The sequence below is a fragment of the Rhamphochromis sp. 'chilingali' genome, assembly GCF_963969265.1.
Source record: "Rhamphochromis sp. 'chilingali' genome assembly, chromosome: 12".
Classification (NCBI taxonomy): domain Eukaryota; kingdom Metazoa; phylum Chordata; class Actinopteri; order Cichliformes; family Cichlidae; genus Rhamphochromis; species Rhamphochromis sp. 'chilingali'.
The window spans coordinates 7,413,733-7,428,988 of NC_137939.1; the positions used below are offsets into that span (position 1 = coordinate 7,413,733).

Below are 15,256 nucleotides of genomic sequence, written 5' to 3' on the forward strand. Positions count from 1 at the left end.
GCTCAGAATGGAGTTTTGGGAGAAATTTTAATGGAGCATCAACAGTAGCTATGTGGAAAATTTCTCATAAAAGTATGAGCTACAAGATGAGAGATGTACATAAAAGAAAGGCTACTGTCTCTTCCCATTCCCTTGGTTCATCATGTGATGGTGGCAACAGTGTAACAGTTCATTTGGTGGTTTTCAGACATCTCAAAAAACCATTTCTTGTACATGCTACATTATCACCTCACAGCTCATATTCACAGCTCATTTGCCAACAATCCAAACGGGACTGGAGTATCAAGGTGATTCAGCAGGCTAAAAAAAACCCAACAAACCCTTCCACTATGGTACTGTTCGAGTTCATGCTCACATTCACGCATTTCTCCTGACTATTCCCTCAGCTCCACATTTGTTATCGCTTTATATTAGATCAGTCCAGTGATGCAGAAATGTCTCAAAAAACAAAAACAAAAAAAGGCCCAGGAAAACTAAAATAACTGTCACATGAGCAGAAGTTTTCAAGCTCCATAGTTTAATAAATTGGCCGGTTTTATCGGTTCATAATTAGCTGTGTTAAACATTTAATCGAAATGACATTTCACAAAAGAACAATTATTCTACTATGAAATAATTCATTTTTGCAAAATAAGTTAAAAAATAAACACAAAAACTTTTTGCTAACCCCTCATTTCACCCCCTCCCCACTGTCCCCTCACCCCTGCAGTTCCTTATGGGCCTTATTGAACTTTGACCTGTGTTCTTGGACAGGCACGGCCTCAGCGGTCTCATCTCTTGGAGCCGAGGTCCTTCGTGCAGCCACAGAGCTGGCAGATGTAGGAATTTAACCGTCGCCTTACCGCCAAGCCCGGTTGAGCAGTTTAACTTCTGCCAGGCGTTTGCTGATCATGGTGGCAAAGAAAAGGGCAAGAAGCACGCTACTGATCAGCATGTAGTCGTAGTCATCTTTTAGTACGTCGAACTGCTTCGAGGGATACACACGTGTCTGGTAGATGTCAAGACCATATGCCACAACCTAAAAAATAAAATAAAATTGTCATATTAAGATTTTATTTAAGTGGGGAGGAAAACCAAGTGGTGGCAATACATTTCCAAATAAGGAATCATCTACAGCCCTGTTTCCAAATAGTAGTGATGTGATGAAAATGTACATGCAATGATTTGAAGATGCTTTAAATTGGACGGTAAACAAGAAAAAAAAATGTTCTGAACTCATTTTGAATTTGACGTCAGCAACACGGGGAAGGGGCAAAAAAACAAACAAACAAAAAAAAAAAAAAAGACTGGAAAAGTTGCGTAATGCTATACCAAGAAAAAAAAAAAAAAAAAAAAGATCCGGTGGAACATTCTCACAACTAATTAGGTTACTGAGTAACATGATTTGCTATACAAAAAAAAAAACATCCTAGAGAAGCTGAGCCTCACAGAAGTAAAACCAACGAGGATTTCACCATTTGCGAAAGACAGAGACTGAGTGGGCAAACGTTTTTTTAAAACCACTGTCAATTTAATTTAAACTGGGGGAATTTCTCATCTATGGCAGATGATATTAAAGGATCCAAATAATTCCTTGTAAGTGGGGAAGAAAGTCAAAAGCAGATACTGAATAGCCAAGCTTTGGTTAAAAAACAAGACAATATTCCATTGTGGAAAATTGTGCATGAGCTCTACTGAACATAGTTCACTGCTGCGTCCACAAAAACAAGTTAAAACTCCACTATGTGCAAAAAAACCAAAAAAAACCCCAAACATAAACAAGACGCAGGGGCCAGGACATTTGCGAGGCCAAAGCTCATGTAAGATGGACTGAGGCAGAGTGGAAAAAAACTGCTCAGTGGCATGAAAAATCAAAATATGAAAATATTTTTGGAAACCATGAACCTGGAATACTACAGGCTTAAAAAGGGACCAGTGGGTTTGCTCTTAGTGCGTGGCTCACAGCTTGGTAATACGGTTGGAGAAAACGTGCACAGAGCTTGTGCACTAAATGATATGAAAATCTCAGAGCAACATGCCCAGAGTCTTTTTTCCAGGGAATGTATCAATTATTTCAGGATCACAACTCTAGTAAAGTACGCCATTAACTTTTGAGCAGCTGAAATCAATATATCTACCAAGGATGGGAAAACACTTCACTTTTAAAACAACAGCGTTTGTTTCCCCTCGGTTATGAACCCCATAGAAGAAATGATGCAACACGATATTAAACATGCTCCGATTGCCACAGTTACATGTTATATCCACTCACTGACCACTTCATTAGTTACACCTTGCTAGTACGATGTTGGACCTCATTTTGCCTTCAGAACTGGCTTAATTCTTCATGGCACAGATTCAACAAGGTGCCAGAAACATTGCTCAGAGATTCTGGTCCAAGTGGCACCTGGTGTGATCTACTCCTGCTTTAGTCCATCTCCTTTAAAGTTCGATGTGTTGAGTTACTGTTGCTTTCCTATCAGCTTAAACCACTCTGGCCATTGTCCTCTGACCTCTGACATCAATGAGACATTTTCACATAGAGAGCTCCTGATCACTGGATATTTTGTTTTTGTTTTTCAGATTATTATCTGTAACCATACCACATTCAAAGCCACTTAAACCACCTTTCTACCCCATTAAGATGCTCAGTTTGAGCATTACAATGCTGCCATGTGATTGGCTTATTAGATGTTTATGTAAACAAGTAGTTGAACAGGTGACCCAGTGCGGTGGCCGATGAGTGTGTTGTTCAACCAATAAAATTTCTTCATTTCAACATTTGATAGGTTGTCTTTGTACCATTTTAAACTAAATATATGTGATGTAAATGATTTTTAAACCATTTTATTTTAATCTTACACTGTGCTGTCATGTGCTTTTCATTACTTTGAAGGCAGACTTACCAGGCAGGTTGACTCCAGTCCAGACGGGGAAGTGTGAATACCTCGCACTCTTGATATACTCTGATTGTAGTTGATAAACCACTCTGTACGGATCATTAGCTCTGGAGCATAGGGTATCAGGTTCTCCTCACTGAAGATCAAGTTAACAAGTCAGACACATAACAGTAAAGAAAAATCTGACTTTCATTTTCACACTAAGCCTGACTTGAGGACTGACCGGCTTTGCTCAGATACTATTTCTGGCCTTCGTGGGTCGAGGAACATCTTTGGTAATGACAAAATCCCTCCAGACGGCAAGCCAACTATGACAAAGCAAATTCAAACAAACATATTACAAAAAGGGCAGCCCGGTGCTGAAAATACTTTTTATTTCTAACATATTATGTAATAACTAAAAGCCAAAAAACCACAGAAAACAGCAATATAACCGAGTAGCACTTACTGAGCAGATGGCGGCTGGTGATGCCCTTTTCAGTCAGCGTGGCCTCCATGGTAGAAATGGCGGAGGGGAAAATGTAAGACTGCTGGAGAACCTGAGGAGCGTGTGGCCGATCCAGCGAGCTGAACACGGTGCTGTTGTAGAGCTCCATTCCTTCATACAGTTCAATTACAGAGAACTCGTTCCTACGTGACTTGGTGCTCCAGTATTCATACTGCGGAGTCACACAGGGGAAGGAGACACAATAAATATAACCCTCAATATTTCTCCTTTTTTCCTCCATTTAGTTATGTGCTTTGAACAAATGGCCTTCAAACTGTAACGATGCAAAAAGCAAGACAACAAAAGGTGGTTGTAATTATTTCAATCCCTACACATGACTGTAGCAAACAAGCGTGCTCACCACCACCCAGTTTTCAGAATGCACAATATGCACCGGTCCTCTGGCTTTTCTCTGAACAGCCTCGTGGATGATGCGGCCGGTCACACCGTCAATCAGGATGATCCCGACAAAGCTGCGCTCCTGATGCGTGTCTGTGCTCTCAGTCACTACAGCCAGTAGATTGGGGTTCAGGTACTATAAAAATTAGTTAGAACACAATTGGACATTTAAATTAATATAATAGCACAAAAGTACATATCTCGTTAATTAAGATAAATTTGTTGTCAAATGAAGCAGAGCCTCACTCAAGCTACTTTTGGGCCACTCCGGATGTTTGATTTGGCAGAGTTTTACGCCAGATGCCCTTCCTGACGCAAACCCAAACTGGGATTTGTGTCTCCGGCTGGAGTCCAACCAACAACATTTGCTTGCCAAGCAAATGTGTAAAGTGCAAACCACTACAACCAAGTAGGACCGCATTAACGCACTGACTTTTTCTTTGTAGTAGGGAAATAAGTTGGGGGTTTTTTGTACCTGGTTTCATTTATGAAAAAAGGTTGGAAAATAAATTTTTCAGTCCATAAACGAGGGTTCTTGACTATGTTAAGCTACATTTGCCTTCTCAGGAATCTAGCTTACAAAAAATATGACCGGAAATACTTGCAACAAGGTCTCAAATATGGCAGTCAGCTGGCCATCAGCCTATCCAGATCAACAATTCTAGTAAACCTCAAGCACTACTCGATGTACCGCTATAAACTGTCCTAGTGAATGATTTCTAATGTGTTTTTATCCTCATCTTCTTGTGCTACTCTCTGAAATAATGAATGCAAGAGCACACTTCACGGGTGATTCATAAATCACAACAAAGGCAACAGTAAGGAGTACTAGCAGTGAATTCTTACTAAAAGAGGGCAGTCGAAGGGAGAATGTGATTCACTGGGAAAACAGTGACATGGGTTACAAGATTTCTTGGAAAGATGAGTTTTTAGTTTACGTCACAAGACGGGGCGTTACCGTCTTTTAGCGCAAAGAGGGAAAACTGAGCCAAAACAAACCAAAATCGAGCCAGAATAAAGTCAATAATATAAGCTTAACCAGAAGGATTTGAAGCTTTCTTAGTTGTTTTCACTTGCATACTTCAAAGACATACAAGTGTTTTTGTGAAATCATCACTGGGAACTTGTTCCTATCTTTGGTATGACTGTGTACATTAGACAAATTTAGCTATTTTACTGTTTCTTTTATTGTTGTAATTTTAATGTTTGTCTAGAACAGATCTATCTTGTAAATGAGACACTGAGTCGCAATGGGACTACCTGTATAAATAAAAGTTAAATAAAAATAAATTTAAAAAAATGTGTTTTAAAAAGGATGTTACGGTACCTTATAGAGAACACTGCGGTCTCCCATTACTCTTCCTTGCGAGTGGACATGCTCATTAGGCCTTTTCCCTTTGACAGAGACAATCCTTTGTATCTCCATTGGAATGACAACTTCCCAGATCTGCTCAGTGGACAAGTCCTGAGAACACAAAATGATACACATGAACTTTTTCTGTCTGTGACTTGGGTATAGTTTCATGACGGTTTCCTGTGAGAATCAGGAAATGATGCGTTCAAAAAGTTTCACTTGCCGTCCTTAGTCTGTAACCAGAAAGTCTTCCCTGGCTGGAGTCAACAAGATAAAAGAATATAGATGAGGCCATTTCCTGGAGCTGCTGCAGTACGTTCTTCGTAGAAGGAAATGCAGAAACCTGGGAAAAAGCGAGCAAGATGAATATCATTTGTTTGCAGGTAACCGACAGCTCACACAATGCCATTGTTAAACAGTGTTCTACTGCCTGGTGGTCATGCACAATATGTAAACAGTATAATTAATGGGACATAGAGTCGTTATGAGGCAGCATGATGAGTATTCATACAGAAATGGCTTCGAGATGCAATATAGTGAGAATGTGTAAATGTATACAGTTTGCTACAAACCTTGTACTGATCATCAACTAGAAGCAAAACTTTAGCATAATCCTGGTCCATGAGTGGCAGCAGGAGTGACTGAAGTATTGGCTGAGGTAGAGCAGGTGGAGTCACATGACTCTTCTTTCCAAAGATGGGGTTAAACACATGCAGTGTGGTGAGCCCTGTGTCCTGATGACCAAAAATAGAACAAAGAAAATAAACCTTAATCACGTTTTACAGGTCAGGTCAGTACTTTATCTGTCAAGTGGGTATCTTTAAGATTTCTTTTATCTTTTACTGAGCCTGTCTTGTCTTTAAATTTGAAAACTGTAGGTACCATTTGGTCAGTTTTTTTCCCCTGCCAACTATTTGAGCTTTATCCATATTGTCAGCCTGCAAGATAAGAGCTTTGACACCAAACCTGAATCTCCAAACACAGAGCCTTTGCAATAAGTTACCTTATCTTTGATGAGCAACGTGCACTGCGGAGGATGAGGGAAGTGCGCTGTCGTTCGCTGTACCATCAGTTTGAACGCTGCATTCGATGGGACATCATTGAGGTAGTGCCTCCATAAAATACTGCCAGTCTTACTGTCAATCCCAAAGAGCTGAAAAAAGGAGAAGAAGAAAAGAATGAACCTTGCAGGAAAAAGTGAGATGACTAATCTGAATTTATTTATCAGTGTTTCAATTCCCTTCAAGCCTGCCTGATTTTAGACAAAATAAACCAAATCTAGTTTGACCACAACTGTGCGGCGCTGCTCATCCTCCCTGAAATGCTAACAAACCATTTCTAAATGACAGGATAAGCTTTAGTTTCATACTTTTCCAGATGCAGTGACCATAACCATCATCTTCTGCAAGTTGAACTCATCTCTGGACAGGTTTTCGATGGTGACCTCGTTTTTAACTTGACTACGAGGCTTGCGTGCGTCATAGAACAGCTTCCAGAGGTGAGAGATCCAGGCCTGCAGCAAGATGAGCTGAGAGGACAGCCTCTTGAACACCATAGACATCAGCCCATCTGGACAAACGTAAACAAGAGCACAGATGCCGCTAAGTGACCTTCCGGGGACTTGACTCAAATTTTTAACATCTGATCCACATCATGTTTCATATCTTAAATACAACAAACGTTGCGAGAAACAACAAGGACACAGGGATACAGGTTTTATTTCAAGAGTGAAATAAAATGAAGCAAAGGGTTCAACAGAGGAATGGTTCACTGAATGTGAGGAAGTCCTAACCGTAAGACAAGGAATCAAGTTTTGCTGAAAAAAGGCACAGATTTGTTACCTTGAATGGCTGAATCCATAAGCAGCAATAACAAAAAACAGGACAAAAACAAACAAAATGAAAGCAGTAATATCAACACACATGCGAAAGATATGTTTGAAACTGGAATATAGCAAATTCGCCGATTTGATAAAGCAGCTGAGTTGTTTAAGGAAGGACAAAAGCAAATGCAACAACCCTCAGAAATGATTAGAAATTCTAAGTTATGGAACCATTAATGGAGACACCATCCAGTTCTGCTGAGTTTACGCTTTGTAAAGGAGATTTACATGACTCCATTCAAATACAGCAAAAATTTCGGTTTGACATTTACCGGCCTTTTTGCCGAACTCTCCCTCCAGCTCAGCCTGCGTTCCAGTGAGGGGCAGATCCACCATTTCCATTGTCACCACATCTGACAAGGCCTCCTCTCTAGTCCACATCACACGCCCTGGAAAGCAAGAATCATTATTGTTCTGCAATCGTTTATTCAATCTATTTCCCACACCCTGCGGCTGTATGCAGTTTGTGTTGACGCTTTCCATTAATTATATTATGAGACGCGTTTTTTCATCATTCTTGTGGAAAAGACAGGACTGTAGGTACATTATGAAATCTGTCCACACCGTGGTCAGATGTTGGCAGCAACCATGATGATTAAGAGGTGGGATAAACCAAAAATATTATCATGAGGCACTGCACAGCTTACAAGTCTATGCGCTTTGGGAAAAATGTCCAAGTTCTCAACACTAAACAAACACGCAGACTCCTCACTTACATTTAATTTGCCTACTGATTGACAGAAACCCACTGCAGTCAGACCACAGTATGAATATTCATGACGTTTTCATCCCTCTGTTTGACCTTGCTAAAACACATTCCAGAAAAAAATAGGGTGTCTATTCTTCTTTTGCTCTTTTGAGTACAATGAGAAGGATTTTACTTTGGTTAGCTTTAGTAAAACTATAATTAAAAAAGTCCTGCAGCATCAATAGCTCTGCTCACATTAACATCAGTACAGCCTGAAAGCACTCTTTCCTTGCTTCCTGTTTTTGCCGCTCATACCTGGCTGTTGTATGAAAGTGAGTGTGTGGTCCTCTGTTTGCACCATGGCCCTGTAGCCTACAGAGTCATCTTTTTTCAAGAATGGCTGTATGTAGATCTGAAAGAGAGAATATAATTTACTTCTATTGTAAAGCCATTACTAACACACTACGGGGCACATTTACTACTAAAGTTGGCATAAAAAAAAAAGAAAAGAAAAGTACTGTCTATATTTTCAAAGAAAGCCCAGAAACCAGCATGTCTTATTTTTTCCACATCATACTGAAATGAACTGACTGCACCTGTGTTTAGAAAACTCTGCCTGCTCTGAAAGGCCATAGTTCCCACAGTACCTCAGGAAAGAAAACTGACTCACTTTCTCTGGTTTGCCACCATTAGGATCCATAACGAAAATCAGTGTTGTATCTAGAAGTCTTCGTCCAGTTTCAGCACTAAAGAGGTTAATACTGCAGGCCTATGGGAAAGAAACAAATAATAATCTCCCAATAAAAAATTGTATTTAAAAAAAACAAGACACAAAAACCCCAAAACACACTTATAAGACAGTTTCCTGAAAGACATGAAAAAAAAACTTACAGTAACAAGTCTAACCTTTACATTAAGTAAATCAATATGTGTATTACGCATCTGCCTTCTAAAATCAAATGCATTTATGACTAAGAAAACAGCTAAAACACATCAAAACCCACACATAAATCTAAAGGTGAAATATTACTTTAACTCACAGTTTTATTCTTGGGGGACATAACAGCAGCAATGGTCTTCTCTCCAGTGGTTGCAAAGGAAACCAGCAAGGCCTACAACAAACAAAGGATATAGCGCTGTATAATACAACAAAAGACATCATGTTTCTGTAGAAAAACAATACATTCTACAAAATGTCACAGGTTGGAAAAAAAAAAAAAGGATCGTATTTGGCCGTTTTTAACAGTTATTATGTTTGACATTTTCCCAGGGCAATAAAATATTTTGGCAAGGATGCCAAGCCACATTTACATTTTTGCAGATATTTACTGATGTTGGCTGATATAGCAGAACAACTGCAATACCAGGACAGGCTAATGTTTTTGAATATGAAACAAAAATATAGAGAAAAGCTTACGTACTGGCTTGAAATCCCTGAGCGTAACTATCTGACCATTGTTGAACTGGAGAAGCAGGAAGTTATCAGGGCCGAGCTGAAGGAAGAACTCAGACAGAGGCTGATGGGCTGAGTTGGGCTGGTGAGACACCAGGACCGGTTGAAAGTCTGGAGCTACTTCAAGTCCCAGTGACTGTGAGAAGACAAATAGGAGAAGACTGTAAAAGAAAAACTGTGCATTTACAAAGGAACATATAAGAACACAGAAGTGGAGAGCTGAGAAAGAGAGAGGCAGAATTTAAAACTTACCCAATCTAAAGCAGAGGACATACATGGCAATTTTGTACATTAGAAAGGTTTTTGTTAGAATCATACCTGCAGGGGGATCTGGGTCATCTGTAAATCATCCATATTTGGGTTTAAGTTGTACATGTACAGCGATGGAGTTGCAGAGTCTACACAAATCAGCACCCCCTGACCAATCACTGCACAGCTGGCCACTATGTTGGACAGCCACGGAGCTTCAACTGAGATCTGAAAACATTACAAACAAGAAACTCACAAAAGTCATTCTATATACTGACCACTGGTTCAGTGTTTAAGTTAGTTTGTTCTTTAACAAATTACCTATTTTATATACATTAAATTTACAGAGCATAGGCTGATTTTTTTAATACTATCATTAATAAACAGGATTACCTGCTTGATTATTTCTCCATCATCAGTGCTGTAAGCAATAATAACAATGTGGGAATGGGGAACAATTCCCAAAGCATAAACTTCACCATTTCCTCCAGAATAAACAGTCTGGTAATCCACAGTCTCACTGTGGAGAGAAACAGAAGGTGACAAACGTTTCATAATAAAACTACTGTTTTTGCAACACTGTGTAGTATTTTCTACCAAAAAAAAGCCTTTAAGGTGGTAAATGAATTCCTGTGTAGATTTATGTTCATTGAAACAGAGAACATCAGTACACAAAATTAACATTAATATAAAAACATACCTATCTGGTAGATTTTCTATCCATTTTTGATGGCCATTAGAAAGGTAATGGAGAGAGATAATGTTTTTTTCCAAAACAGCCACATGTTTCACTGTGCCTTGCTGTCCCACTAGACATGCTTTCTGGAAACTTGAACATATAAAAAGCAACGAGGTAAGATTTAATCAAATAAATGAATAAATAAAGACCATTCTTAACCTCAAGGTAATAATCACCTTCCAGAGTCGAGCACAATTTCCCAGTTCAAACCACCAACATTGACATCCCAGGATCGCAGCAGGCGGCCATTGCCAACCACTAGGATCGCATCTAGGACACAAACACACTTTCATCAACTGGAGGAACTTTAAAAAAATCTTTAAACTTTACTGCAATTCAAATACATGATTAGAATCATTACAAAAAAATAAATCACCTTGTCCATGGTGCAAAAGAGCATCAATGTTTCCTTCGGGTCCAGACTTATCAACATGTCGCCAGACTGTAACAGACATTGATAACAAAGTGACAATAAAAGACTATACCTAATATATGAGAACTTCGTCTTTCAAAGGAACAACATACTCACAGAGTTCCCCGGTCCTTGTATTGAGTGCGGCAAAAACATTATTCTCTGTTGCTACAAGAACCTTTTTGGATGACTGTACATGTGTGTCAAAATGAGAAAAACGAACCTTGCCTACATACTGCTGCCTCCTGTGAAACATGAAGAGAAAGCACAAGCACTCAGACTGTCATCCAGCTCACCCATGATCATAGTGACACCATTGTTTTAATGACCACATGGATCCAATCCCGGTGCAAAGACATATTTCTCAAACTGAAAAGCCGAAACTACATGACACTGGTTTATTGATTATTATCAGATTGGCTACAACGTTTTCCTATTACCTTTAAATCACTTTCTATCGCGTTTCACTTGCTGAATTTAGTGGGACCAATGATTTACTTAATGTATAAACCATGGAGATATGTACACCTCCTGAAATTAACTACCAAATTTACATTTGTTTGTTTGTATTCATTCTGATGTGTTTTGACCTGTTCTCTCATTCAAAGTCCACCGATTCGCAGTTAGCTGCTTTGACAGGTGCTAACATTAGCATTTCCACATTAAAACATAATCGGCACACATTTGATCGTTCGCTTGACTCCTCTTACCAATCAAATTTTCCTACTTGGTCCTCAAACACAGCATCGACAGCATTGTATAATATGATACACTTAAGCCAAAGCAAAATTAGCTTTGCCATTGCTGCAGCAGCTCTGACTTGCTCTTCAACGGAAGGAGGAAGTCGGAAGCCGAACGACTTCCTTTTTGTTCTGCGATGGAGAAGTGCTGCCCCCTAAAGGTTGTAAAGGTTACAGCGTCGGTCCTGGTAGTGACCTTTCAGATTAACAAATATTCATGGATTGAACCAAATCCTAAACTGAAAGAAAAAAAAGAAAGCAGATCACTATTGAAAAAAATAGTGTAAGACCGAGATTAATTCATGTGTGGGAAAATGTGTGATGGGATCAAGTGACAGAAACACAAATGATAAAATTTAAAAATAATGGTACCACAGGGGATAATAACAGGATTCAGGTGGAAGACAGAGGCTGCACCCCGACACGTTAAAAAAGCGAAAAATAAAAACCAATTAAATAAAGAAAAACGAAGAAGATTTGTGTATTTAATATATTTTATCTATTTAGCAGTGCATTCTAGGCCTTGTGTGGTGCAGTGAGAAATTAGACAATAAAATATTTATTTTATTTTATTTATTATATGAATTAATATTTACTCTTTTTTTTTTTTTACTTACTTGATGATCTTGGATAAAGTCCTGTTGGCTTTTTTGGAATCAAAAGGTGTCGTATTACTATATCCATCTATCGTTATACAAGAATATTAACATATGTGGATGAAAGTCACATAAAGTCAAAAACTTGATTATTGGTTTGTTGATGAAGTTAATATTAAAACAATAAAAAGATAAGTTAAACGCGGTAAAACAAAACAAAACAAAACAACCAATATGTAAGTTTTACTACTTGTATATGTAATTATATCACAAATGAATGAAGGGGAAAACATCGCTTTATTCGTTCCTGTAAAATGGGAACTATATTATTATACATAATTTAAAATGGGTTTAGAAACAGTAAACCAGTAAACATTTCGAGTGAAATGTTGGCAGGGCTGGTATCAGAGTGAGAGCGCCCCCAAGATTTACTTACACCACAGTTTCTTCTTCCAGTAACTAGTTTTTTCTGTTAGGATTTCAAGATGGCGTCGAGCGGAGGAGATGGGGAACACGAATGGACAGCGGCAGTTCGGCCGCTTTTATCAGCTTCGTACACTGCTTTTGAGACGAAGGAGCTACCTCAGCTTATTGGGTCTATAATCAACAGGTAACCGGTTAATTGTCAATAAATTGCAGGTTCATATTTGCTTGAATACTGCCTGTGTCCACCTAGGCGTAGGCTAGCTAGCTAAATTGCTAACCCTAGCTTGGTTAGTATAGTTGGATGGGAAACGATACCCATTTTGCTAACGTTAGCGGCTAGCAAGCTATTTAAGCTTAACTTGCACTGGCATGGAGTCAGCTCCAGACGTTAGCTGATATGCTAATGACAGCTAACTTACTCAAAATGCTATTTAGCGTTTTCTTTCTGCTGACTACAGAGTTTGAAACAACGCACGTCTTATGACTGATGGACATTTATCTTTAACGTAATGTCAGCGCTGTGCAAACGTTAAACGGTGTCGCAGTGTAAGCTTTAACAAAATTGCTTCATCATTAGCTAGCTAACACAAACATTAGCCGACAGGCTAACTCGGGGGGCCTTCCAACTGGACTGGCTAACCCTCAAACGCCCCAGCCAGAGTAATATTTGACTACGTCAGCTGACTTAATTGGGCTAAATTCAGCAACACTTGCATTATGAGGCGTAATCTGGGCATGTCATTAGCCAAATCACGCATTATATGGGTGGCAAAAATAGCCAGTCTGCCTAACGTCATCTGCTTGTGGTTAGGCTGGAAGTAGGCGGGGGACCTTATCTCTCCACTCATTTTTGATCAGGTGATGGTGGGTTACCGTCAACTTGTTGTTAGTAAAATTGTTATTTAGGGTTATTGCTTCTAAGACTTGTACTTTAGGTAATGCTGAATGGTTCTGCTTAACCACAAAGATGCTGGTGCAGAATGAACTTGTTATCTCGTTACAACATTCCCACCTATTTATGTTCTCATAAAAGTAGGAATATGTGATATTAGTGCTTTGCAAGTATTGTTGAATGATTTATTTGATTCCGTAGTTTTCCCTTGATTCTCTGTTTGTGGCGTAACATAAGCTAGTACACTGAAATAAAAAGCTTCCTAGTATGTCTGTTGGTTTCGTTTTCCAGTGCAACAGGCTGTATGCAAACATAACTATTACGAGGATTGAAAGTAGTGTTGTGTAGTTGAATTATCCTATTGTGCAGTTTACTATAATAAAAAAAATTAAAATAAAATAAGACTCCATTATCTATGTAAGTATTGGATAAAATGTTTCTTTCTTTCAGTTATGTAATTGTAACAAGCCTGCTTATTAGAGGCCCCAGGTGCTTATGTAAAAGTACTTAAAAAATTCCAACCACACCAAAAGCCAGTTCCAATACCAACAGCATAAACACACCTTGTTTCCTTACATCTCAAGTCCTAAAGAACTATTTCATTCTGTGAAGACAACATTGAAGAAGTAGGCTTGAATTGCTAAAGCTTAAATGGCATACCACGAGTTTGACCACACTGAGTTTGGTAAAGCTGGGTGATAGGTTTATAAATTTTGTGTTCTCACTGTAGCACACTCTAGCACAGATACCAGAATGGCCATGCTATTGCAACTTGTCAATAGCATGTTAGCAATAGCATTCATTTTACTATTTTAATGCTTTTTTGTGAAGGTCATGATTGTTTTTTGTGAAGGTTCAATTAATTATTGATAATATTGACTATTTGTTGCATATATATTGCAATTGATTGTGGTTTGATATATGAAATTTATCTTCTTTTTTTTTTTTTTTTTTTTTTTAACTGAGACAAACTAATGCTCCTGGGAGATGTATCAGAAATGTTAATTAGTTAAGTCACTGAGGTGGTGTATACTGAAGAACAGTAATTATTTTGATGCTAACTTTTAACCAGATTATAAACCATTTAATAACCATTAAACCATTTTATTCTTTTATTTTATTAAAGGGTTGTGTTGACAAAATGTGTAAGAAATGTTAATGGATGGATGATAATAAATTATAATTATAAGAAGTCTGTTTTAAAAAGTTGAATTAATTTTTAAGACTGAATTCTTGCACAAACACATTGGACAAACTGTAGGTAAGCAAAGTTTACATAATTGCAGTGCCTCAGAGGAATCAATTTCACAATTCACAATGTAATGTCACCATAGCAACAGATGGAGCTGATTCTGTCTATATTTTAAAAGTAAGGCTGCAGTCAGCAGCTGTTTTCTTTATTGTTACTTGGACATTTAGTATGGCAGTTGATTTGATGTACATCATGAGAGGTTGCCATCTGTTTAATGTGACACAGCAGAACATGAGATTGTCCCGTGAACACTTTAACTCCCATCTTTGCACCTCTTACTCTTATTTGCGTGGAAGAATTAAGACACTAGTTGAGGAAAGGAGGAGGAGTTAGATCAAATCCACTCTGTGTCACTGTCCTATCTGTATTCTCTACCCCCTCCCCCCAAACAAACTAAAACAACCCACTATAAATGTTGTGTAAAAAGTCATATTTCCTTTGTTTGCAGTGAATCAGACATTCTTCACCACGACAAGCAGTATGAACCTTTCTACTCATCATTCGTGGCACTCTCAGCACATTACATCACCACAGTATGTGGACAAAGTATGTGTATTTCATTTTCTCCTAAGAGTAATAGACAAATTACTGCCACTCACTGACAATGAGCCAGAATCTTTCAGTGAAAACTGTTTTGTTGCTAGATGTTATTTTTGTTCTTTTCTTTGTTTCCCCAGTACCAAGAAATCAATTGCTGTCAGTTGCTGCAGCATGCAAAGTATTGATCGAATTCTCATTGCTGCGCTTGGAGAACCCTGATGAGGCATGTGCAGTTTCACAGGTAAGTGAGACAGTCAGCAGGGTGGGT

The 15,256-nt window shown here is 38.6% G+C and overlaps 2 protein-coding genes across 9 annotated transcripts in view; one reads left to right on the plus strand and one right to left on the minus strand.

The window, feature by feature from the left end:
• Positions 1 to 8: 8 nt before the first annotated feature.
• emc1 (ER membrane protein complex subunit 1) lies at positions 9 to 11,394 on the minus strand. Its single transcript, XM_080899748.1, has 22 exons — positions 11,253 to 11,394; positions 10,660 to 10,787; positions 10,507 to 10,572; positions 10,307 to 10,400; positions 10,092 to 10,220; positions 9,785 to 9,911; positions 9,461 to 9,619; positions 9,111 to 9,278; positions 8,730 to 8,801; positions 8,360 to 8,458; positions 8,005 to 8,101; positions 7,274 to 7,390; positions 6,489 to 6,688; positions 6,123 to 6,272; positions 5,692 to 5,853; positions 5,343 to 5,462; positions 5,093 to 5,230; positions 3,728 to 3,901; positions 3,328 to 3,538; positions 3,103 to 3,187; positions 2,886 to 3,015; positions 9 to 1,018 (listed from the first exon to the last, which is right to left on the minus strand). The coding sequence occupies exons 1-22, from the start codon at positions 11,342 to 11,344 to the stop codon at positions 839 to 841; spliced, it is 2,898 nt and encodes a 965-aa protein (XP_080755874.1). The 5' UTR covers positions 11,345 to 11,394; the 3' UTR covers positions 9 to 838.
• A 952-nt stretch (positions 11,395 to 12,346) lies between these two features.
• ubr4 (ubiquitin protein ligase E3 component n-recognin 4) overlaps positions 12,347 to 15,256 on the plus strand; it is a 56,309-nt gene continuing 53,399 nt past the window's right edge. For all 8 annotated transcript variants that reach the window (XM_080898517.1, XM_080898523.1, XM_080898518.1 and 5 more), the window contains exons 1-3: positions 12,347 to 12,488; positions 14,897 to 14,994; positions 15,126 to 15,229. In XM_080898517.1, the coding sequence (XP_080754643.1) occupies positions 12,364 to 12,488; positions 14,897 to 14,994; positions 15,126 to 15,229 (327 nt within the window). In that variant the 5' untranslated portion in view covers positions 12,347 to 12,363. The remainder of the gene's footprint in view (positions 12,489 to 14,896; positions 14,995 to 15,125; positions 15,230 to 15,256) is intronic.